This window comes from Carassius carassius, chromosome 33, assembly GCF_963082965.1.
Source record: "Carassius carassius chromosome 33, fCarCar2.1, whole genome shotgun sequence".
Taxonomy (NCBI): Eukaryota; Metazoa; Chordata; class Actinopteri; order Cypriniformes; family Cyprinidae; genus Carassius; species Carassius carassius.
The window spans coordinates 1,113,112-1,138,614 of NC_081787.1; the positions used below are offsets into that span (position 1 = coordinate 1,113,112).

At 36.1% G+C, this 25,503-nt stretch overlaps 2 protein-coding genes across 2 annotated transcripts in view; both read left to right on the top strand.

The window, feature by feature from the left end:
- The window catches only part of LOC132113463 (uncharacterized), an 80,689-nt gene extending 74,845 nt beyond the window's left edge, over positions 1-5,844 (top strand). The window contains exons 4-10 of the mRNA XM_059521231.1: positions 125-358; positions 1,322-1,651; positions 1,758-2,000; positions 3,153-3,482; positions 5,228-5,461; positions 5,544-5,645; positions 5,738-5,844. Of these exons, the coding sequence (XP_059377214.1) occupies positions 125-358; positions 1,322-1,651; positions 1,758-2,000; positions 3,153-3,482; positions 5,228-5,461; positions 5,544-5,645; positions 5,738-5,814 (1,550 nt within the window). The 3' untranslated portion in view covers positions 5,815-5,844. The remainder of the gene's footprint in view (positions 1-124; positions 359-1,321; positions 1,652-1,757; positions 2,001-3,152; positions 3,483-5,227; positions 5,462-5,543; positions 5,646-5,737) is intronic.
- An 11,664-nt stretch (positions 5,845-17,508) lies between these two features.
- Positions 17,509-25,503, top strand: part of LOC132113466 (uncharacterized) — a 77,006-nt gene continuing 69,011 nt past the window's right edge. The window contains exon 1 of the mRNA XM_059521236.1: positions 17,509-17,654. The gene's annotated coding sequence lies outside the window, so the exon portion shown is untranslated. The remainder of the gene's footprint in view (positions 17,655-25,503) is intronic.

Consider the following 25,503-nt stretch of genomic DNA (forward strand, 5'->3'; position numbering starts at 1 on the left):
AGACTCTCGTCATTCCTGTAGCACACAGTAAACACACTACAGACTCCAGTAACAGTATGAATAGTGTAGAAGATCAAGATTCTTCTGTGTTTGTCATGTGACTGTCATGCGTTCCTCTCTCCAGCTCCTATTGGCTCAGTAAATGTGTCAATCATCTGCTCCTCCAGTGGGGTGATGAGGGTGTCCTGCTCCTCTGACGGGGATCAGCTCCTCTACAGCTGGACTCTGAATGGAGATCCACTGATGGATGGAAACAGCAGCATTGATCTGGATAAAGAAACTGATGGAAACATCAGCTGCAGTGTGAAGAACCACGTCAGTCACACACAGAAGACCATTAGACTCAAACCCTGTCCTGGTGAGATCATTTCTGTGAATCTACAGATATCAATGTCATATGACTATAGTTAAAATGGGTAAACAGTTGTGCTGGTGTATGACAGGTGGGAGTCACGATATACAAGGTGAATTGTCCCTTTAATATTGTATTTATGTAAGTATGTATTATTATTATTATTATTATTATTATTATTAATAATAATAATAATAATATTAAAAATAATATGGAAATATGAAAATATTTCTTTTACAGAAATTATACTGTAAATTAAAAACTAAAACAGCCAGAAGGTGGCAGTAAGTATCTTTATGAATAAGTTTTTTTATTTATTTATTTATTCATTTATTCATACGATTCATTCAAATGGGAGATTCAGGAATGAAGTAACTGTCTCTCTTTATTAACAGGCAAATGATTCATTTGTTATCATCTGCTGTAAGGGAGACAAATTCAACATAGACGCACATTCAACTTGTAATTGCTATACAATTCCAGTATTACAGTTATTTCAATTTCACACAAGAAACATGGTCTAGTATGCATGTAGCATCTATAACATCTATATCTATATCTTCAGTCTGGAGGTACAGGCATGACTAATAGCAGAAGCAAAGCTAAAAAATTATGAGGCTTTAGGCTACATTGGAGCCTATTTTTTATTTTATTTTTTTTACTTTTTTTTAAGTACGTTTAAATTTAAACGTTGATTTTAGAGTGAAATATATTTGTTAGTTATAACAAAATAATTGCTGTTTTATTAATATGTTGTTTTTTTCTACTTTAAGTTGTTTTTATTTAAAGGATTTAAAGGTCGTAAAATTTAAAGGACATTTTAGAAGATTTATTAAATAAAATTTAATCCAAGCATTGATATTTTTTTCTGATATTTTCGTGATGGTGTGTAAAGTTGTGAATGGCCAGTTAAAAATGAATATCCAAATGGGCTACTGATTGAATAGTGTTTTATGTTTTGTCATTCAGGTCCGGATCGTTTTTGCAGTTTTAATCAATCAGATTCCTGTTACGCAGCTGTGGGAGACAAACTCAATCTACTGATGGTGCGGGACGCTCAAAATCAAGAGCTGCATTTGTATAAGTTAATGGATAGCAGAGAACTGGAAGTTTTTAGAATAAAGAACAAAAAAGAGAAAAAACATAAATCCATCAGAAACAGATCTGAGTTCATCTTTGATAATGGGACTCTGATAATAAACCGTGTGATCAGAGCAGATTCAGGAAATTACAGATTAGAGTTTTATCACTCGGATGGCTCAAGAACATTTAAAAAGCATCTTCCTATTAATATTGAAGGTACAGAAACTCTCTTATGAGACTCATTCCAATCACATGTTCTCAAAAGATCTCACTCTCATGCAAATTAATCTGTGTCATGGGACTGATGTGACTCTCCCTCCAGCTCCTATTGGCTCAGTGGAAGTGTCAATCAACTGCTCCTCCAATCAGAGGTCAGTGTTCTGCTCATCTGACGGGGATCAGATCATCTACAACTGGACTCTGAATAGAGAAATACTAGAACAAGGATCAATGGATGGAAACACCACCATTCAGCTAAATGAGGGTACAGATGGAAATATCAGCTGCAGTGTGAAGAACCACTTCAGTCACGCTCAGAAGACCATTAGACTCCAACCCTGTCCTGGTGAGATTATTTCTGGGAATCAGATATCAACCATGAATAATGTGTCTACCAAAATATCTAATATCATGATTCAAATTAATAATATCTCATAATAATAAATAATAATAATAATAAATAATAATAATTAATATCATGAGCCCTAATAAGAAGCTTTTGAGACTCATCTGTCTAGCGTATGTGCATAGATAATGTGCATAGGTATGTGCAAAAGTTATGCAGTGGAATGTGTGAACGGCCCTGTATACAGTCCTTTGACACCACCTACTGAAAAGCTGTCACAGTTCAAAGGTTGCATCCTTTGAAGGCCGCAAAGGCCAGACCTAGCATTGTTAAATGGGATGGTCTAGCCTACAGAGGACTGTTCTTGTTGCAACTGAGACAACTGCATGATTCATTGATGAGCAGCAGTATCATTTGTAGTGGACAGTTTTACAAGTTATATTCAACTGCCTAAAAACAAAACAGGGTTCAAAGTAATCTAAACATGTTTACCATGGTCTATTTATGTACATAATAATGAGTTTAAACTATATAAAATTTGAACTGCTTCACTTCTTTATTTATTTATTATAATTTTTTTTTTATCATTACATAAATTATATTATTCAAGTAATTATGGGGTAGAGTAGACCACAAAGGTCCATCTTTTGTAGGATTTGCTTAATGAGAAACTAAGTGTGCATTTGGAGACCGCATATGAAGAAGCCTTCAAATTGGGACAGCATTTATCGCGCTGCGGTAATGCAATTGGCCTTCAAATGTGCCCTTCAAAGGATGCAGCCTTGAATTGAGATGCAGCTAATTGTAGTGGGACACAAGCCTCGTAGTGTGCATGAAAAAAAATAGACAACACTAACACGCACGCCACTGCTTAATAACTTACAAATTATTATTTCTATTATTTTTTTTAATATAAAATATTATTTACTGAACAAAAATACTTAATGAACAGTAATAATAATCATAATACAATAAATTATGTTGGATTATGAATAAAAAAGCCTCCTTTTTCATGTAAAAATATTTCATAATTTAAATATTGAAATAAAATAATGGAATTAATGAATGTTCATGTTCATTTTACTGAATGTGGATCTCACTGTGTGTGTATGTGTGTGTGTGTGTGTGGGTGGGGGGTGTTTTGTTATTCAGGTCCGGTTTGGTTCTGCAGTTTTAATCAATCAGATCCCTGTTACGCAGCTCTGGGAGACAAACTCCATCTGCTGATGGTGCTGAACGCTATAGAATATGACCTCAAGATACGTAAGAAGATATACAACACTCAAGATGATCCAGTTTGTAGAGTAAAATATGGCAGAATAAAGGAATGTGATCTTAATAATAACAGAACTGAAGTGACAGTCATTAATGGGACTGTGATAATAAAGCGTGTGATCAGAGCAGATTCTGGGAATTACACATTAACTCTCACTGACTCAGACGGCACACAAACATCTAGAGATCTTCAAGTGATTGTTGAAGGTACATAAACTCTCTCATCAGACTCATTCAGTTCAATCAATTCAAGTTTATTTGTATAGCGCTTTTTACAATACAAATCGTTACAAAGCAACTTAACAGAAAATTAAGTTTCTACAATATTTAGATTTTATACTTTCAATGTTTATAAGTGGTGACTGTCAGTTTGTGCACGTATGACAGGTTTTTTTTTAGAAAAAAATAATACAAGAAGCAGTCAGCCAGAAGATGAACATTATTAACAGCAATTATTTTATGATGCAGTCACACTTGTAGCAATATTTGTTAGTTCTGTTTGTCGATTCAGGGTTAGCATCATCTGGGGTCCTCTGAGGGTCAGCATCATCTCTTCTCAGGTGTTCTGGATCCAGACTGGAGCTTGTGTAAATCCTAGTAAACATGGGATGTAAATCCCGTGGCAAAACATAGAAACAAATAGAGACATCATTAGCATAGCTGCTGATCCAACAAAGTAAAATAAATAAGTTTAACCCAAGCTAAAGAATTAGAATGCGCATTTGATCAGATACAACTGCAGTCACAAATTATGAAATGCACTATTCGAATGCTTGGCGAAAGAGATGCGTTTATAATCTAGATTTAAACAGAGAGAGTGTGTCTGAACATTATCAGGAAGGCTATTCCAGAGTTTGGGAGCCAAATGTGAAAAAGCTCTACCTCCTTTAGTGGACTTTGCTATCCTAGGAACTACCAAAAGTCCAGCGTTCTGTGACCTTAGGGAGTGAGATGGATTGTAACGTGGTATAAGGCTAGTTAGGTACGCAGGAGCTAAACCATTTAGGGCAGGGGTGTCAAACTCAGTTCCTGGAGGGCCGGAGCCCTGCAGAGTTAAGATTCAACCCTAATTAAACACACCTGATCAAGTCCTTCAGGCTTATTTGAAAACTACATGGTACGTGTGCTGGAGCAGGGTTGGAACAAAACTCTGCAGGGCTCCGGCCCTCCAGGAATTGAGTTTGACACCCATGATTTAGGACCTTATAAGTAAGTAATGATAATTTGTAATTGATACGGAACTTAATAGGTAGCCAGTGCAGAGACTGTAAAATTAGGGTAATATGATCATATTTTCTTGACCTGGTAAGGACTCTAGCTGCTAGCATGTTTATTGAAGATGCAGGACAACCACCAAGAAGTGCATTACAATAGTCCAGTCTAGAGGTCATGAATGCATGAACTAGCTTTTCTGCATCAGAAACAGGTAACATGTTTCGTAGCTTGGCAATGTTTCTAAGATGGAAGAATGGAGTTTTTGTAACATGGGAAATATGATTTTCAAAAGACAAGTTGCTGTCTAATATAAAACCCAGATTTCTGACTGTAGAGGAAGTAACAGTACATCCGTCTAGTTGCAGATTGTAATCTACAAGATTCTGTGTACTGTTTTTTGGTCCAATAATTAATATCTCGTGTGTCGTATGTCTTATTCGAATTTAATAAGAGAAAATTAATGATCATCCAATCTCTTAAAGTTTTAACACATTCTGTTAGCTTAGATAATTTCGAAGTTTCATCTGGTCTCGTTGAGATATATAGCTGAGTATCATCAGCATAACAGTGGAAACTAATCCTGTATTCTTAATAATATTACCAAGGGGCAACATGTATATTGAAAATAGAAGGGGACCTAGGACGGATCCTTGTGGCACTCCATATTTTACTGTTAATAAATGAGAGGACTCCCCATGTAAATAAACAAAATAAACAACATGTGCCTCTCCTTCCAGCTCCTATTGGCTCAGTGGAAGTGTCAATCATCTGCTCCTCCAGTGGGGTGATGAGGGTGTCCTGCTCCTCTGAGGGGGATCAGCTCCTCTACAACTGGACTCTGAATGGAGGTCCACTGATGGATGGAAACAGCAGCATTGATCTGGATGAGGGAACTGATGGAGACCTCAGCTGCAGCATGAAGAACCACGTCAGTCACACACAGAAGACCATTAGACTCAAACCCTGTCCTGGTGAGATAATTTCTGTGAATAAATAGATAATCATCTGCTCAACTTTGATTGATTGATTGATTGATGTGTTTGTGTTGTTCAGTATATGTAGTGTCTGGTGTGTTTGTTCTGGTCTGGTGTCTTCAGCTGATGGTTCTGTTCGGTCTGTTAGGAGCTTTTCACATCTACATGAGACACACGTCAGGTAAGAGACATCATCATCATTATAGATTTGACATGCAAATATTAAGATTGTGATTATGGTGATGATGATGATGATGATGATGATCCTTTTAGGAAAGAAACAAGAAGATCAGAAAGTTAGAATGAGAAGATTTAGAGAGAGACATGAACACACAGCAGAAGATTCATGAGAGCAGCAGCAGATCTCTACAGAAGAGAGACACATCTCTGATATGCGTTTAAATACGGCTTTAACAACTATAGGTGTTCAGTTCGGTTCCATGCACACTGCATATCATTTTTGTAAATGCAGTGTGACCACCAGAATTTTTTGGAAGTTAATTTGGTTTCATTTTTAATCATCTACCTTGCATATTACATAGAACATTGAATAAAACAAGGAACAGGAATAAAATTAAGATATTAAATACAATTATTTTTGTAGGATAATGTATTTCAATCATCATTTTAACATTGGAAATATATATATATATATATATATATATATATATATATATATATATATATATATATATATATATATATATATATATATATATATATATTTTTTTTTTTTTTTTTTTTTTTTTTTGGGCTGTATATTTTCAAGAATTTATTTCATGACATCTCTCAAAAGATTTTAGCATAGTAATGGATGTGGCAGTGTTAATGTAATTAGTCATGTTGGAATAGATTTGTCACGCTGCTGCTGCTGCTGTATTGCTGCCTCTGTTTGTTATTGATGTTATTGTAGATTATTGCTGCTGCAAAGCAAGTACAGGAACCTGCTACTGCCAAGACATATGCCAAACTGTGCTGGGAGTATTTAAGACATACTGCTGCTGTACAAATAACATATAAAATAACCTATAGCTGATCTGTACAGGTGGAGCTTGGGAAGGGGGAGGGTTTCAGAGAAACTCTGAAAGTGCACTGCAAAATGATCTAGTGAATGCTTACCAGCCATTTAAAATGTAAAGCAGCAACCTCATTGGCTGCGTATGCAACAATATCTAATAAACTTGTGCCAAGCAATGTAATGCTGTGAATATCAGCAGCCTGCGCCATCTAGAGTTTCATGACAGAACTTGGCATTAAAGATGAGTGTTTCAAAATAAAAGTGCTTCAGGTCTTCTTTTAACTGTGAAAATCATGAACTGTTTGTAGATATAATTGATCATAAATTCTTTAGCAGACAAATAAAATAAATATAACATGAAACATTACATGTTTGTATTTAGTAGTTTTTATGTGGTAATGTAAAAAGCAAAAAGTGTTCCAACTTCAGCTTTCAATTGTTTTCAGATCCATACTTTTAAATTATGATTCAAGACGGAAACATGTATTATTAACACATTTACTGTCACTATACGCTTTCACAAAAAGCTTAAAATATTTAGCAAAATGTACCTTTTGAAAAGGTACCCCTTTTGTACCATTTATTCTAAAAGTGTACAAACCTTGCTAAAGTGATTGTATTCAACAAGTATAAACCATATAAATTCATCTAAAATCATACGCACTATGGGAACAGTGAAATGCACATTTTTCTTACAGTATGCATTTAGCTTCATTGGACTCTATATATACACCAACAGTTAGAGGGATACAAATGTTGTTGTTTTTTTTTGTTTTTTTTTTGGACGAATAAGTAAAGATACTGTCAATTTAAAGTACTTACATTAAAGGGGTCATATAATGAAATAAAAAAAATGTATTTCTCTTTGGAGTGTTAAAAGCTCTTGGTGCATAAACAAGATCTGTAAAGCCTCAAATCCAAAGAGATATTCTTTATAAAAGTTAAGAGTCACTCCCCCACATGTCTATGTCAGGATGTGGGGAGATTTGCATAAAACCGTCCAAATGTATACGCAAAGAAAGAAGGCGTAACTTTCTCGCTGTAGTGTTGTTGCTTCTGGTGTCGCTATGTTGTGAGAGACGCTGTGTGTTTGGATGCGAGTAAAGAGTACATAACAAGAAATCTGTATAAATATTCCATCCTATTCACCCCGCTCCAAGCGAGATTCAAACCATGGTCTAAGTGTGGGAGATGGGCGCTAACAGTCGCTAGACCAGGGGAGTGAGGTTTACTGGCTTGCTGGACACCACGACTGTTACTCAACTTTTACTCAAATGTGGGCAGTTCCAACCTTACAAGGACAGTCTGGCGCTTCTGACTCTCAGCCTACTTACTTTTCAAACGTGAGTGAGGAGTGCTTGTTGTTTGTGTTTCTCCAATCACAAATGCAGATATGGTGTTATGTCTGTAGGCAGTATAAGTCATTATAATTGTCATTATAAATAATGTCCCCACTCGATGCAACAAATGCCTCGTTTGAAATGGCTTTTAATGTTTTTATCTGGTTGTGCTGGGAGACGGCTTCACGGTATGTTAAGAGCATAACATTTCTGTCACATGCTTGAGGTATTCGGCCAATCACAATGCACTGGATTGCTGGCCGATCCAAGCACACATCGCTTTTTCAGACCGGTGAGCTTTGTAAAAATCAACCTGTTTGTGAAAGGTGGGGCATAGAGGAGATACAATAATGTAATATATGTGGAAAATAATGTTTTTTTTTTTTTTTTTACTTTAAACCACGTAAACACATTACACCAAATACACATAAGAATGTTCCATTTAGCACCATCATGTGACCCCTTTTATATGATCTACTAAGTATTATATCTGATGTGGTTTGGATATTGCTTCATCATTTTTCCTTTTTAATGTTAGAATCTCCACTGTTTGTCAACAGATGATTCCCCACACAGTGATAATAAGCAAAATTTTTCTCCCTCAAGTTGACAGCCTTGATTTCCCAGGGTTATAAGCCTATTTAGATGTCATGTTAAATTCAAGCTAGTTGATTAGTTCTTATCACAACAACATTATTTATTGTTGCAACAAATTTAATGTTAATTCTTCTGCTTCTTCTTCTACACATTTCTCCTAGTGTCTGTTTTAGATTTATTTTAGTGCAGAATAACAGCATCAGCATCTTCCTCGATAAGAGGAAAATTCCTCTTAAGATATTTTCTCCTTGTGCCGCGAAGACACTTGTTAAGAGCCAGAACACAGACGATCTGAAGCAGCGTCACTCTTCTGCTGGGATTGGACTCTTCTGGAAACTGGACTTTAGAGAAATGATGCTGGTCTTTGGACTGATGCTGCTGCTGCAAACTGCTGCATGTGAGTCACTTTCACATCACACTCATCTGATCATACTGTTCAGTCCGATGAATCTCTGAAATAAAACAGTGATATTCAATTAAGTGCAAAATGTACAGTAAAAGAGTTTGATTCCTTCGTTAAAGAGGAAAGACACCAGAAGTGATAGTTGTGTCTTTATACGTTTGTGGTGGAAATTCAGAAAAAAAATATTCAGAGTCGAAATATCCCCACATAGCTGATAGAGCTCCTTAGAAATCTCCTTCTGTAAAGAATAACAGCTGATTATGAACCAGGAAACATACATAGGACTCACTGATTGATTAAACATATTACTTTTACTTTGAAGAACACGCATGTCATGCATGAAATGTCAGTAATGGTTAAAAATTTTGTATTATGTTTTGCTGCAGTCATTTTATGCATTAAAATATTTTGCTTGGATTGAAAAGAGCACAAATTACAATTAAATGTAGCATGTCGTTTGTATTACAGTGACACATGTTACTTCTATTTCCATTGTGCAGACAAACTGATATTTATTTATAAATCCTGACATGTGAATTGCAACCTGAGGTTTATACACCAGGCCTGTGATAGTTTGGTACATGTATTCAGTGTTGTATCAGTTCTGCTTTTTCTGTATTACTCATGCCTTCTGCCAGCTATTTCTATTTTATTATTTTTTATTTTAATTTATTTTATTTTTATTTTTTATTGTTTTCAAAAAAAAGTGTTCAATGCACTTGTTAAAACTTTTTATTAGACTTTTATATGAGAACACATAAAATAAAAAAACATAACTTCATTTGAGAGCTGATATCAGATCATGAGTCTGATACATGTCTTCTGTGGAACTTATTATGAATGCTTGTATAATACATGTCTGATTGAAATTCATGATGTGAGAGATAATATTTATACCAAAAGTCAAGTCAAGTCACCTTTATTTATATAGAGCTTTAAACAAAATAACTTGCGTCAAAGCAACTGAACAACATTCATTAGGAAAACAGTGTGTCAATGATGCAAAATGATAGTTAAAGGCAGTTCATCATTGGATTCAGTTATGTCATCTCTGTTCAGTTTAAATCGTGTCTGTGCAATCATTTGCAATCAAGTCAACGATATCGCTGTAGATGAAGTGACCCCAACTAAGCAAGCCAGAGGCGACAGCGGCAAGGAACTGAAACTCCATCGGTGACAGAATGGAGAAAAAAACCTTGGGAGGAACCAGGCTCAGTTGGGGGGCCAGTTCTCCTCTGACCAGATGAAACCAGTAGTTCAATTCCAGGCTGCAGCAAAGTCAGATTGTGCAGAAGAATCATCTGTTTCCTGTGGTCTTGTCCTGGTGCTCCTTTGAGACAAGGTCTTTACAGGGGATCTGTATCTGGGGCTCTAGTTGTCCTGGTCTCCACTGTCTTTCAGGGGTGTAGAGGTCCTTTCTAGGTGCTGATCCAGCATCTGGTCTGGATACATACTGGATCCGGGTGACTGCAGTGACCCTCTGATCTGGACACAGACTGGATCTGGTGGCCATGGTGACCTCGGAATAAGAGAGAAACAGACAAATATTAGCGTAGATGCCATTCTTCTAATGATGTAGCAAGTACATAGGGTGTTATGGGAAGTGTTCCTGGTTCCGGTTTACCTAATTAATGCAGCCTAAAAATCCTTTAACGGATTTGGATATTAAAAGCATATTAGTATATTATGTGTAAGGTTAAAGAGGGTCTTTAAAGGGTTAGTTCACCCAAAATAACAAAATTACGTCATTAATAACTTACCCTCATGTTGTTCCAAACCCGTGAAACCTCCGTTTATCTTTTGAAAACAGTTTAAGATATTTTAGATTTAGTCCCAGAGCTCTCAGTCCCTCATCAGAGGGTCAGTTAGAATTTTTTGAAGCATCGAAAATACATTTTGGTCCAAAAATAGCAAAAACTACGACTTTATTCATCATTGTCTTCTCTTCCGTGTCTGTTGTGTGAGAGAGTTCAAAACAAAGCAGTTTGTGGTATCCGGTTCGCGAACGAATCATTCGTTGTAACCGGATCTTTTTGAACCAGTTCATCAAATCGAACTGAATCATTTTAAATATTCTAACTGACCCTCTGATGTCACATGGACTACTTTGATGATGTTTTTCTTACTTTTCTGGACATGGACAGTAGACCGTACACACAGTTTCAATGGAGGGACTGAGAGCTCTCGGACTAAATCTAAAATATCTTAAACTGTGTTCCGAAGATAAACGAAGGTCTCACGGGTTTGGAACAACACGAGGGTAAGTTATTAATGACATAATTTTGTTATTTTGGGTTAACTAACCCTTAATCTAGATTTAAACTGCAAGAGTGTGTCTGCCTCCCGAACAATGTTAGGTAGGTTATTCCAGAGTTTGGGCGCCAAATAGGAAAAGGATCTGCCGCCCGCAGTTGATTTTGATATTCTAGGTATTATCAAATTGCCTGAGTTTTGAGAACGTAGCGGACGTAGAGGATTATAATGTAAAAGGAGCTCATTCAAATACTGAGGTGCTAAACCATTCAAGGCTTTATAAGTAATAAGCAATATTTTAAAATCTATGCGATGCTTGATAGGGAGCCAGTGCAGTGTTGACAGGACCGGGCTAATATGGTCATACTTCCTGGTTCTAGTAAGAACTCTTGCTGCTGCATTTTGGACTAGCTGTAGTTTGTTTACTAAGCGTGCAGAACAACCACCCAATAAAGCATTACAATAATCTAACCTTGAGGTCATAAATGCATGGATTAACATTTCTGCATTTGACATTGAGAGCATAGGCCATAATTTAGATATATTTTTGAGATGGAAAATGCAGTTTTACAAATGCTAGAAACGTGGCTTTCTAAGGAAAGTTTGCGATCAAATAGCACACCTAGGTTCCTAACTGATGACGAAGAATTGACAGAGCAGCAATCAAGTCTTAGACAGTGTTCTAGGTTATTACATGCAGAGTTTTTATTAGAGTGACATGAACACACAGCAGAAGATTCATGAGAGCAGCATCAGATCTTCACATCGGTGGGAAATGACTTCAGAATCAGTTCAGCTTTCACCTGCTGAATAAAACCAGGAGACAGAAGAAGCTTTCATGATAGACATTGAGCTTTACATGTGTTTATTTCTTGTACAGTTGATGTATTTTTGACTTGATTTCTTTTTTGTATCAGTTTTATTTCTGGCTTTATGCTTTGAATGACTAGGAGTATTTTATTACAAATTAATTAAACCCGTTCTGTTCATCCGTGATCAAACTCTTTTATTTCTCTGAATCAGATCTGTCAGATTGTGAACTCATTCTAAATTTTATTTCCACATTTCTGTTCTTGCTCCTTTAATTTCTTCTGGCTGATTTCTCTTCGTTTGCAGTTTCTATTTAAATGTTTTATCTGTTTGAAGCTCTTGATTTGATTCCCAGTTATGGGGAGTCTGGTGATTTCTGAATTTTTTTTTTTTTTTTTTGTACATGGAGTTTTGGAAACATAATGCTTTAAAATGAAACTATAAGTTCAGTCAACAGTCACAAACATGTTGAATGTTTATTTTATTTTATTTTTTACAGTCAATTAACATTTTAACTAACAAAAAAGCACATGATGAATTAAACAGTCATGAAAACATTCAGTATATAAAACCAATACATTAAAAAATCGAATTAATTTTAATAATGAATAATAACTGTAACTTGTGTGTCCCCCTGCAGATGGCACTAAAAACAAAGAAGTGTGTAACATTATTAGACTTGCATTATTTTACATTATAGAATTACATTATTCATGTAGTTATAATACTTTAACGTCAGTCGCACTTCCTAAACTTTCTCATGAATCAGAGGTTTGAGGAATCACGATTACTGATGATCACCGTATCAGAGCAGATCTGTCACGCTTCAGTAAGAACCACTGACAGTAAGAAGTTATCAAAAGAAATGTCATATGTAGCTATCACTACTTTGGCTCAAGCTTTGTCACTTACAGTTTTTGATCTCCGCTGTTTGCCAAAGGATAATTCCCAGACTTGTTATTTAGACTATGTTCAATTCAAGTTAGTTGTCTAGTTCAAACCCTGCAACAACACTATTTATTGTATTTAATTAACCTCCAATACGTGATGTAGTAGCTAGAACTTTTTCTGTGTTTATAAACATGAGATAAACATTGTATTTGCCACAAAATCCAACTCCACTGAACAAGGACAAAAACAATACACTTATATTTTATTTTCCTTTCTACACACTTTCCTTTTTGCCCTCTCTTTCCCACATCTATGATGTGTTCCCAATACATTCCTGTTGTCTGTCAACAATGCTCAAATGTCAAATGCAGACGGCAATGGAATCTTGTTAACCTGTGTCTTATCTGCACCTCTTCTACTGCACCTCTTGACTGAGACCTGGATTTTTCCAGAAAGCTCAGCAACCCCTGCTGCTCTTTCTAACAACTTCTCTTTCTCTCCCCAAACCTCCCTTCATCCAATCATACTGGTCTGGTACTAGTCTACCCATTTCTTACAAGTGGAAATACTCTACCTTATGCAATAATTACTCATTTGAATCATCTCATGCTATTGTGGTAATAACTCCTATAAAACTCCATATTGTAGTAATCAATCACGCTCCTGGTGAATTGGGCACCTTTATAGAGGAGGTGGATGGCCTTTTGGCCCCATCCTCTGGAGTTGGCAGTCCACTTTCATTCACTCCTAGCTTCATTTGATCTCAAACTTCTTATCAACACACACTCACAAATCAGGCAGCCAGCTTGACTTCATTTACACATGTAGTTGTATTGCAGACAACATTTTGGTAAAGCCCCTCCACATCTCTTTCTTTATTGGTGCTAGAGTGTGTTTAAGGACAATATCTACTTTTCCCTCCGTCATCCTTCAGCAGAGTGTGTCAATCCATTCAGCACACACACACACCGGGTCCGAGTCATCATGTGGTTGACATATCCCACAAGGACACTGATAACACCACGCAGCCAAAACAAGCACTGCTCATGGACACTATCCCGACTGAGCCCTGCCCACAGACCTCCTCACGGACTGACTGTGATATATCAAAACAGCAATATATCAAGATTCAGCACCCAGGGATTACTTTCTGGAAAACAGCCAGGGAAGCCAGGACAACATATCACAGCCACCGGAAACACCAGAGACACAGCCCATCTCACCAGACACATTATCACTTTCTCCAGCATCTCCACTTCTGTGCTTCTCACGGAAAATGGAGGAATTGGTGTATGCTGGGACTAAACTCTCTCACTCATTTGCTGCAAGCCCGCAGATATCACAAAAAAACAGCAGGCCCCAAAACCACCAAAGCCTGTGGTCCCTGCTCATGCAAGAGCTCTTCGACCACTGCCACAATGCCAGGGCCCAAACCCTCTATCTGCTGAAGGTGAACCAAAAACAACTGATAGCAGCTCTCAGTGATATGTGTCGGGTCCCCGCTATAATAACAGCAACATTCACAAATGCCTACTGAACAAGCGGGAACCCAGTGTGCCTGTAGCTTTCTCTATTTCAGTTTTATCACGTGATAGAAAGTCTAAGGCCATCTCAAGCCGAAGGGCAAACTCATCTAATCTGCGGCCTATTATGCATCCAACTAAAATTGATGTAAAGACACAAAGCACAGCCATCAAGTTAGCATCTTTAACATTCACTCACTAAAAATAAATCATTTCTAATCAATGACTTTATAACCACAAACAATCTGGATTTTATGTTTCTAAATGAAACATGGCTTGAAGACAGCTGCAATGCAACAGTCCTTAATGAAGCAGCCCCTCCTAACTTCACTTACATGAGTGTCTGCAGGACTGTTAGGAGAGGTGAGGGTGTAGCTGCTCTATTTAAAGATGTCTATCAATGCAAGCAAGTGTCATTTGGTCAGTACTTGTCTTTTAAATATCTAGGGATTGTGCTGAAAGGTGCTCCACGCATTCTGTTTATTATTATTTACAGGCCTCCAAAATACTCTCCAGCCTTTGTTGAAGAGGTCACAGAAATGTTATCAATGATTTCCTCAGTGTTTGACTGTTTTGCTATTGCAGGGGATTTTAATATTCACATAGTTAATGCAGAAAACAAAACTACTAAAGAAATGTTAATGGTTCTAAACACTTTTGACTTGACTCAGCATGTGCATGGACCAACACACAAAGGTGGACACACTCTAGACTTAATCATCAGTAGGGGTCTAAACATTTCATCCATTGTTATTAAGGACATAGCACTATCGGATCACTTCTGTATTTTCTTTGATATTTTGATGTCTGCTACAACTGAATCTAGATCGGTCTCTGTCAGAAGGAGATGCATTAACGAGAACACAAGTGTACTATTTATGGAGGCTATATCTTTAACACCAAGCATTTCTGCAGACTCTGTTGATACTCTCCTTGATTCCTTCAACTCAAAAGTTTAGAATGTTATTGATGATATTGCTCCAATAATAATCAGTAAGAAAACAAACAGACAGAAATCAGTTTGGAGAAGATCAACAGCAGTTCAGACTATGAAAAGACAATGCAGAAAAGCAGAGCGGATGTGGCGGAAGACAAAACTTGAAATTCACTATAGCATCTACAAAGACAGCCTTCATGCTTTTAATGTGAAACTAGCCACAGCTAGACAGAATTTCTTCTCAAGCCTTATAAACAGTAACTTAAATAACACTCGTACTCTTTTTGCCACTGTTGAGAGACTGACAAACCCCCCAAGTCAGATTCCCAGTGAAATGCTCTCAGACAGCAAATGCAATGAGTTTGCATCCTTCTTTTCTGAGAAGATCATCAATATCAGGAAGGCGATTAGCACATCCTCAAGTAATGCAGAGGTCAGACAGATTAGTCCACAATATCAAAAATATACTATGTCGATTTTTGAAGCAATTGATAGCAAAATTCTGGAAGACATAGTGCAGCACCTAAAATCGTCAACCTGCTGTCTTGACACACTTCCCACATCTTTTTTTCAAAAGTGTGCTTAACTGCTTAGAAGCAGATCTTTTAGAAGTGGTGAACGCCTCACTTCTTTCTGGGACATTTCCAAACTCCTTAAAAAATGCAGTTGTTAAGCCCCTCCTGAAAAAGAGCAATCTTGATAACACCATTTTGAGTAATTTTAGACCAATATCTAATCTTCCTTTTATAGGTAAAATTATAGAAAAGGTCGTTTTAATCAGCTGAACAAATACTTAAACTCAAATGGATACCTGGACAATTTTCAATCCGGTTTTCGACCGCATCACAGCACAGAGAGAGCACTCATTAAGATAATAAATTATATTTGCTTAAATTGTGACTCTGGCAAAATATCGGTGCTGGTATTGCTAGATCTCAGTGCTGTGTTTGACACTGTCGATCATAACATACTACTAGAGAGACTGGAAAACTGGGTCGGGCTTTCTGGGATGGTACTCAAATGGTTCAGGTCATACTTAGAAGGGAGAGATCATTATGTGAGTCTAGGAGAGCATAAGTCTAAGTGGACGTCCATGACATGCGGAGTCCCACAAGGCTCAATTCTTGCACCGCTCTTGTTTAGCCTGTATATGCTCAAAACTAAGTCAAATAATGAGAAAGAACCAAATTGCCTATCACAGCTATGCTGATGATACCCAGATTTACCTAGCCTTATCTCCAAATGACTACAGCCCCATTGACTCCCTCTGCCAATGCATTGATGAAATTAATAGTTGGATGTGCCAGAACTTTCTTTAGTTAAACAAGGAAAAAACTGAAGTCATTACATTTGGAAACAAAGATGAAGTGTTCAAGGTGAATGCATACCTTAACTCTAGGGGTCAAACGACTAAAAATCAAGTCAGGAATCTTGGTATGATTCTGGAGACAGACCTTAGTTTCAGTAGTCATGTCAAAGCAGTAACTAAATCAGCATACTATCATTTAAAAAACATTGCAAGAATTAGATGTTTTGTTTCCAGCCAAGACTTGTAGAAACTTGCTCATGCCTTCATCACCAGCAGGGTGGACTATTGTAATGGGCTCCTCACCGGCCTTCGCAAAAAGACCATTAGACAGCTGCAGCATGTGCTACCCCTTCTAATCCCTGGCTAGCTGATGTTCTTCATGACCATCGGTCCAAACTCAGGGCAGAAGAGAGAAAATAGCACAAATCAAACAATTTGTCGAACTTAGGTATGCATCAGTCTTTGATTTCATCTTTCTCTGTTAAGTCTGTACTGCCAAATCTTCATATTTCCACAACAAGATCAACAGCTCTTCAGATACACAAAATCTCTTCAAAACATTCAATTCACTCCTCTGTCCCCCTCCACCTCCACTTTAACAGCTGATGAATTTGCTGCATTCTTCACAGACAGAACTAAAACCATTAGCAGTCAGATCTCAGCTCCACACACAAAGGAAATCAAACCAACCACATCCACTGCTACAACTCCCCCTTCTCCTTCTGTCCCCTCACTGAGACAGAAGTATCGAAACTTCTCCTTATTATTATTTAAAAAATGTAGTATTCTATTTGTCTTAGTAATATATCTTTCCAAATCTTGATAAACAAAGTGATTCTTTTTCTTATATCTTTTTCCTAGTTTCAGACTTTATTTGTGTGTATTTAAGGAACTGCTGACCCTCTCTGAAAAGCTTCCTCTTTCTTCTTTCTTTGTTAAAGCGGTGTGTTTCCTGGTGTGTCAGTAGAGCTGCTGTCTGTCTGTCAGTGAAGACGCTGTGTGAGATTCAATCTGACACTCTTCTGCTGGGATTGAGCTCTTCTGGAAACTGGACTTTAGAGAAATGATGCTGATCTTTGGACTGATGCTGCTGCTGCAAACTGCTGCATGTGAGTCACTTTCACATCAAACTCATCTGATCATGCTGAATCCATCAGATCAATCTCTGATGAATGTAATATTACATTAAGAGTCTGCAGTGATCTAGCAAGAGATCTTCTTGACTGAGTGTCGGTGGATTATTATAATTTTTCAGTGTTTACTTCACAGTAGAAGAGAGACTGTTTAAGAAAATCTAAATTATAGTTTCTTTATGTAGTCTTTTTAGTCTAGTTTCAGTAAAGCAATGTAAAAGCAGATGTAAAGCAATCCACACTTCTCAAAGATGCTGCATCCAAATTCAATAATAAAGATTAAAATATAAAATTTAAATTTCCAATTAAGACCTCTAACACTAGCGTGCTCTATTCTTTTTCGATTCTATCTTTTTAAAAAAAAAAATTTTAAATTTATTATATGATTTAATTGCGACGTGAACTCCATTAAGCTAACAGAGACTTGTTATAGCATTTACATATTATTGCTCTTTTGCTGATTTTGATTGCTTCCACTGTTCTCATTTGTAAGACGCTAAGGATAAAAGCATCTGCTAAATGACTAAATGTAAATTCAGCTACTTATACCACTCCCTAAAAGTATGTGCACATTTTGTGATGAAAAACTACCTACATTATTTAGAGTGTGTATCAGAATAGTAGACGAGGTTTGGGACAAACAAGTTCATCACAATTGTGTCTTTAACAGAGACTTGCATGCATCCTGTCACCGTTTTAACCATATATACCTTTATATAGGGTCAGTCACAATGCCTGCAGTCTTTGCACTTTACCTCTTGTCTGCTTGCATGAAATATTTCCTGCATTTCAGAAGTGTTCAAATTGGTGTGAAAACCACAGGTGTGTGTGTATATGCACAAAGGTGTGTGTATGTAAGTATGTGTAGTACTTTTGATTAACTAATGAAACTCTCAACACAGTGTTGCAAAATGGTGAAGTTTTTACAGAGCTTTATTTAATTCACAGATCGTCTGTTCACATTAACTTCAGACACGACTGGTATCCAATATCTGTGTTCGGTAACTCTTTAGAATACTGTTTCTTCCTTATTACATAACTAATAAGGAACTATTGAAGAACTAACAGGTAATTTTTCATTAACACTTAACTCACTACTGTTAACTACTAAAGAAGATGTGTTAACTAATCAGTATGTTATACAATTTTATGATTGTGTTAAGTAACAGTTAGCTAATCAATAAGCAGAACCTGATTTTACCAAGTGAGACATGTTCCTGGGACAACATCTTTGTTGTCCCTGGAACAACATTGTGATTAACCAATCAGATTTGAAGAACCAGTTTATAGATTTTGTGAAGTTTACGCTTAAAATCACTGTTTGGTGCTTGTACATCAGTGTCATTCATCATTCATTTCCTCTGATTTTAGGGATTACTCATGGTTAGGGTTAGGTTTAGGTGTAGGGATATGGTCAAGAATATATTTTTGGAGTAAAATGTTGTTCCAGGGTCAACAAAATATGTTGACCTAGGAACCAGTGTTCGAATTGAGGCGGGGCTGGGGGGGTCCGGGACCCCCCATAAGCATCAAGGGACCCCCCATAAGGCCCAAAAAATGACCTTGGGGGGTCCCCTGGTTTTTCATTAAATATAAAAATAGAAACAATATTTGACATAGCCTTATCTATTGTTTATCAAAGTATTGCGCTGCCGCTCCCATAAAAAGCTACTTCAAATTAGATGTGCTTCTGAAAATACGCTCAAGTGCGCCACACACTGTTTTCTGAAGGAATTTACAGACTGCGGGCGCGAGCGACGTCGCTGTGTGATTGGCCGACAGAGTGATCCTTCATTATTATTTTACCTCACGATGACGGTAAGATAATATTTATTTGTTTTATGATTGTTTGGTACACCTAATTTACTGCTACTGAATAAGTGTTTATCTTAGAATCGGACAGTCACTTTTATTATAATCTTGGTCTGTCAATAGTTGTTTTTTTTATTTTATGACGCTAGCTCACTATCGGATTGTTAGTTGTAAATTAGCCATCTAATGTAATTCTGAGAAAAAAGCTAGCATTGCACCCATTCTGAATGAAAAATATGTTTTAATCTAGTAACCTTAAGGCCGCTTGTCCACCAAAGCGTTTTTCCCTGCAGCTAGCGTATTTTTTCAGTTGTTCTCAAAGGGAGTGCCGCGTTTTTTAAAACGCCATGAGCGTGCCAGGAGCTGAGCGTCTTATTCGCGCTGAGCGCTGAGCATTGGGCTTTATTTTCTCGCGCCGAGAGTTGAAGAATATTCAACTTTGGATAAAACGCTGCGCTCAACACTGTCACTTTCTAGTCAGCTGACCAATCAGAGTGCAGTAGGGGCGGGCCAAATTACACACCAATCAACTGTCACAACTGTTATTTGTTACAACGACGTGTCAACAAGCGCAACAACGAGAAAAATGGAATATAAATTAATATTGCTGGTTTCTGAGCATCCAGAGCATTTAAGTCAGAAAAAAAAATTATTTACCAAATCAGATACAAGTAACAATTTAGTGGTTATTCTGTATCATAGCAACCAACGCGTCTTAACCACTGATCTATAATATAGATATCATATATAGATCACTGGTCTCAACTGAAAAAAAACGCAGCCCACAAAAAGCGTTCTCAAGTGCTCACAGGTGGGCGTTTTCAGCTGCCTAAAAACGCTTTGGTTGACACAGGGCCTAACTGCTCAAAAACAGTTAATTTAATTAAGGACATTATTACTGAACATGTTCATCAGGTGAAGGCTTTTTTGTGTCAACGATGACAAAGCAGGGTTGCTAACTCTCACGAATTGTGCGTGAGACACACATGCATTGATTATTACGCCGAAGACAAACATGCAGATCAACCGTTTTTGTTATGAATTGTATCCTATTTTCCGTTATTATGTATAGCCTAATACAATTAGTGTAGTATTTAAGGTTAAATGGAGAAAAGGGTTTTAAATTCAATGCAAAGAGGCATATTAATGCAAGAAAATACTGCATTTAACCCAAGAAAAGTAAGTACAGTAGTCCTATTCATGTGAATTGATAGTGAATCAAGAGATCGAAATTGATTAATGGTCATCAGCATCGTAATCGTATCAAATTCGTTCTATTTTTTACCCTCTTGTAGAAACACTACTGTGATTAAACATATATTTAATGTAGTCTCTCATTCACCACTATAGAAGTTTTCCCAACTATGACAACTTCCGCTAGAAAATATGAAAGGGTTATGTAACTACATTCAAGATAAACTTTTTTTTTTAATGAAATAAAATGCATATATGTGCACTGTTCAAAGTATATAGATTTTTATTTAATTTTACATATAGTAAATGCTCAGCTGCAAAAACATGTTCTGAAACACACAAAGTAAATTAAATTCACAAGTAAAGTAAATGAAATTATATTATTATATGAAATAAATAAATACAAATATATATTATTAGTTTTTTGTTTTGTTGTTGTTTTTTTGGGTGGGGTGGGGGGGACCCCCCAAGAGCTTTGACACAATTCGTACACTGCTAGGAACACATCTAACTCAGCAAAATCAGGACGTGCAATCAATAACTAATGAATTCTGTCATACCTCCTGAAGAACTACTATTAATTATCTACTAGTTAGGGTTCAAGAAAAATAACTATGAAGTAACTACTAATGAATAGTTATACACAATTTCATTGAATTGTGACCCTTTCATATAAAAGTTATTAGCAGTTGTAGTAGTATGAAAATGCAATATTAATAAATGAAATACATTTTACAGAGGTTTTGCCTGTGTAGTGAATTGTTTTGTGAGTGTGTTTTGTAAGAAATCAGCTTCCAGTAGGAACCCTACCACGACTCCAGTGCCTTGCGATAATTACCTTAGTTTTTATATTTTATATACAGTACTGTATGTGTGCCTCCTCAGCATATACCACATTACCATTAATTACATTTCTGTATGTAAGGCAAAGCCTGAGGAAAAGTGAAAATACAGTTAACCAATTAGTAATTAATAAAGAATTATCAAATAATTGTGCAGGACTTATTTTAAACCTGAAATCTAAAGTGAATATATTGGGAACCCATTAGTAATTAATAAAGAATTAATAGATAATTACTCAATAATTACTTAGAACCTGAAACCGTATTCTAAAGTGAAATTATAGTGAACCCTTTAGTAATTATTAAATAATTATCAGATAATTCACATTTTATTCAATTTTAACATGCATACTGCCCACATTTAAACTAATTTAACAAACATTGTATAATCAAAACTTAAACATTTAGAAGCAAACAAAATGCATATTTAATTTCCATTATAGGCTAATAAGTGGACTTTAACAAAGTTGCAACTGTAGTAGTACCTTGTCCTTGTCCTTTTACTCAAGTAACTTTGAAAATGAACATACCTACTTATAATTTTACTTGAGTAATATTTTATTGGGGTATCTGTACTTTTACTCAAGTACTTGATTTGTGGGCCACAGCCTGATAATAATAGTGATTATTTGCATATAACTATTCATTAGTAGTTACTTCATAGTTATTTTTCTTGAACCCTAACTAGTAGATAATTAATAGTAGTTCTTCAGGAGGTATGACAGAATATATTAGTTATTGATTAGCTAACTGTTACTTAACACAATCATAAAATTATATTACATACTGTTTAATTAACACATCTTCCTTAGTAGTTAACAGTAGTGAGTTAAGTCTTAATGAATAATCACCTGTTAGTTCTTCAATAGTTCCTTATTAGTTATGCAGTAAGTAAGAAACAGTATTTTAAAGTGTTACCCTGTGTTCACATAATTCCCGCACAAAATGATAGTCAATGATCGATTTACCATGCACATGGTAGACCCTTGGGTTTTGAATGACCATCCTATTAAATTTATTTATATAATAAACATCAATTGGCCATTAATATTTGCCAGCATGGACAACAGCTGTCAAGTTTACAAGTGAAAGTTATCACTTCTTTGCTAAGAAATATAATGTAGCTTTAGTGAAACTGTTGTATTTGTGATCCTGGAGCACAAAACCAGTCATAAGGGTCAATATTTTGAACACTCATATCTGGTAGCCTACTTGATTAAATGTGCTTATAGATTACACTAATAGTAGGCTTATTTTAGTTTTGACCTGCAGTTTGTTCTCCCTCCGCATTCCCACTAATGTAAATCAGTATTTATATAGTTTATAGTAGTACATTTCTCTCTCACATACGTGTCCCACAAAAACAAATCTACATCCTGCAACAGAGTAATTATTATTAGTTTTGGTACATTTCATGTGTGTGTGTGTGTGTGTGTGTGTGTGTTTTGTTCTTCAGGTCTGGAGGTAAACTGCAGTTTTGGTCAATCTGATCCCTGTTACGCAGCTCTGGAACACAAACTCAATCTGCTGATGGAGCGGGACGCTAGTAAATATGAGCTGAAGATACAAAAGAGATTTAACAGCACACAAGATGATCCAATGTGTAGAGTAAAACAAGGCAGGATGAAGGAATGTGATCTTTATAATAACAGAACTGAAGTGACAGTCATTAATGGGACTGTGATAATAAAGCGTGTGATCAGAGCAGATTCTGGGAATTTCACATTATCACTCTCTGACTCAGACGGCACAGAAACATCTAGAGATCTTCAAGTGATTGTTGAAGGTACAGAAACTCTCTCATCAGACTCATTCCAGTCTCATGTTCTCCAAAGATCTCACTCTCATGCAGATGAATCAGTTGAATCTCTGGGAAGGGTTTTATTCCTGTAGCATACAGTAAACACACTACAGACTCCAGTAATAGTTTGAGTAGTGTGGAAGATCAAGATTCTCCTGTGTTTGTCATGTGACTGTCATGTGCCCCTCCCTCCAGCTCCTATTGGCTCAGAGGAAGTGTCAATCATCTGCTCCTCCAGTGGGGTGATGAGGGTGTCCTGCTCCTCTGAGGGGGATCAGATCATCTACAGCTGGACTCTGAATGGAGGTCCACTAATGGATGGAAACAGCAGCATTGATCTGGATGAGGGAACTGATGGAGACATCAGCTGCAGCGTGAAGAACCACGTCAGTCACACACTGAAGACCATTAGACTCAAACCCTGTCCTGGTGAGCTTCTAATACATGAATGAAGTATTTGCTAGACAACAGAAATGATGCAGAATCTCACAAAACCTGTCAAGAAGCTGTCAAAGTCACATTTCACCCCAGAATCCCCTTATGAAATAATACAGTATCTTTTAAGTGTATTTTGGTGGATTGAGATGGGTTTAACTGTTCTAGGACTCTAGGACCAGATTCATGGTCTCACTTTTTTGTTTTAGTTTTTATTTGTTGTTTATATGTAGTTTATTTATTTAGTAATTTACTATTTTTCACTTGTTTCTCACTGTCTCAGTCACGGGCATGGCATTAAATTATAAACAACAAACAAACATTTCACCCCCTAAATAAAAAACAATCATAATTTGCATAAAGAAAAAATAAGGACTATTCATTAATTTTATTTTGCATTGCTATTTTCATGGCAATTAAAAAGACTCATACTCCCTAAACTCGCTTTACTGTAATTGTTTTGTTTGTTTGTTTTTTAGTAATTGCAATTATTTACAATTATATTTGGTTACTTGATTCTTATTACTGATTTTAATTTGATACACTTCTCTCAGGTACATTTTATGATAATTTTAGTTATTTTAAACATATTATGATAAACATAGATTTTTCATTAATGTGTTGAGAATTTATAATTTTATTTTTTGTTATTTTATTTTTTCCCTTTTCCTCATATGTCAGAAATCAGATTTTAGGGATAAATGTCAAAATGTAAAGGGGTTTAACGCCCCTAAAAACATTCAATGAAACATGTTAAATATTACTTATTAATTACAGTTTTGAACTGAAATGTGACCTGGATGTGTCTTTGACAGTTTTCATAAGATTCAGACAAACCGATTCTCTCAGTCAGCTACTTAATTCTTCAAAATGATTAATTATCTCTACATTAATTACTATTAAAAGAGAAAGCAGCTGATTCTGTGCTGATGGTTTTTTTTTTTTTTTTCAGGACCAACTACTGCAGCTGTGACCTCTAGTTTGACCTCTAGTTTGACCTCCACGTCAACACAGACATCAATAATTGGTACGAGTTTCTCATCAGATGATATGAATGTCACCTACATTTTTACAGATGTGTAAGTGCTGAGTTACAACAAATAGTGAAAATTACAATGAAACCTAATAATAATGATTGCAGCGATCTAGGTTCCATTATTATTATTATTATTATTATTATTATTATTATTATTATTATTATTACTATTTTGATTTTTTCTCAATGAAAAAGGAAAATAACACACACACACAATTAAAAAAATATATATATAAAGAAGCATATTTTTCAATTGAAGACAACTTATAGATTTAAAGGTCCTGTTCTTCGTGATCCCATGTTGTAAACTTTAGTTAGTGTGTAATGTTGTTGTTAGAGTTTAAATAATATCTGTAGAATTCTAAAGCTCAAAGTTCAATGCCAAGCGAGATATTTTATTTAACAGAATTCGCCTACAACAACGGCCTTTTAGGCAAGTCGTTCAATGGCTAAGTTCAATGCCAAGCCTCTGGGCAGCTATTTCTGACTAACAAGTCCAGGTTCCTATCTAAATGAATGGGCATAGGGTCAGAACTGCACTTTCACTGGTCACCGGGAAATAAAAACTGCATGTACAGAAACAGCAGTAAAATATAATAAAAATCGCTGAAAAATGTTGATGACTTTGCCCCAAAATAAGGTTTAAAATGCCTTTTTCCCCACAGGTTATACTTTTACTACGCATGCGCAAGGGTTTCTGAACTG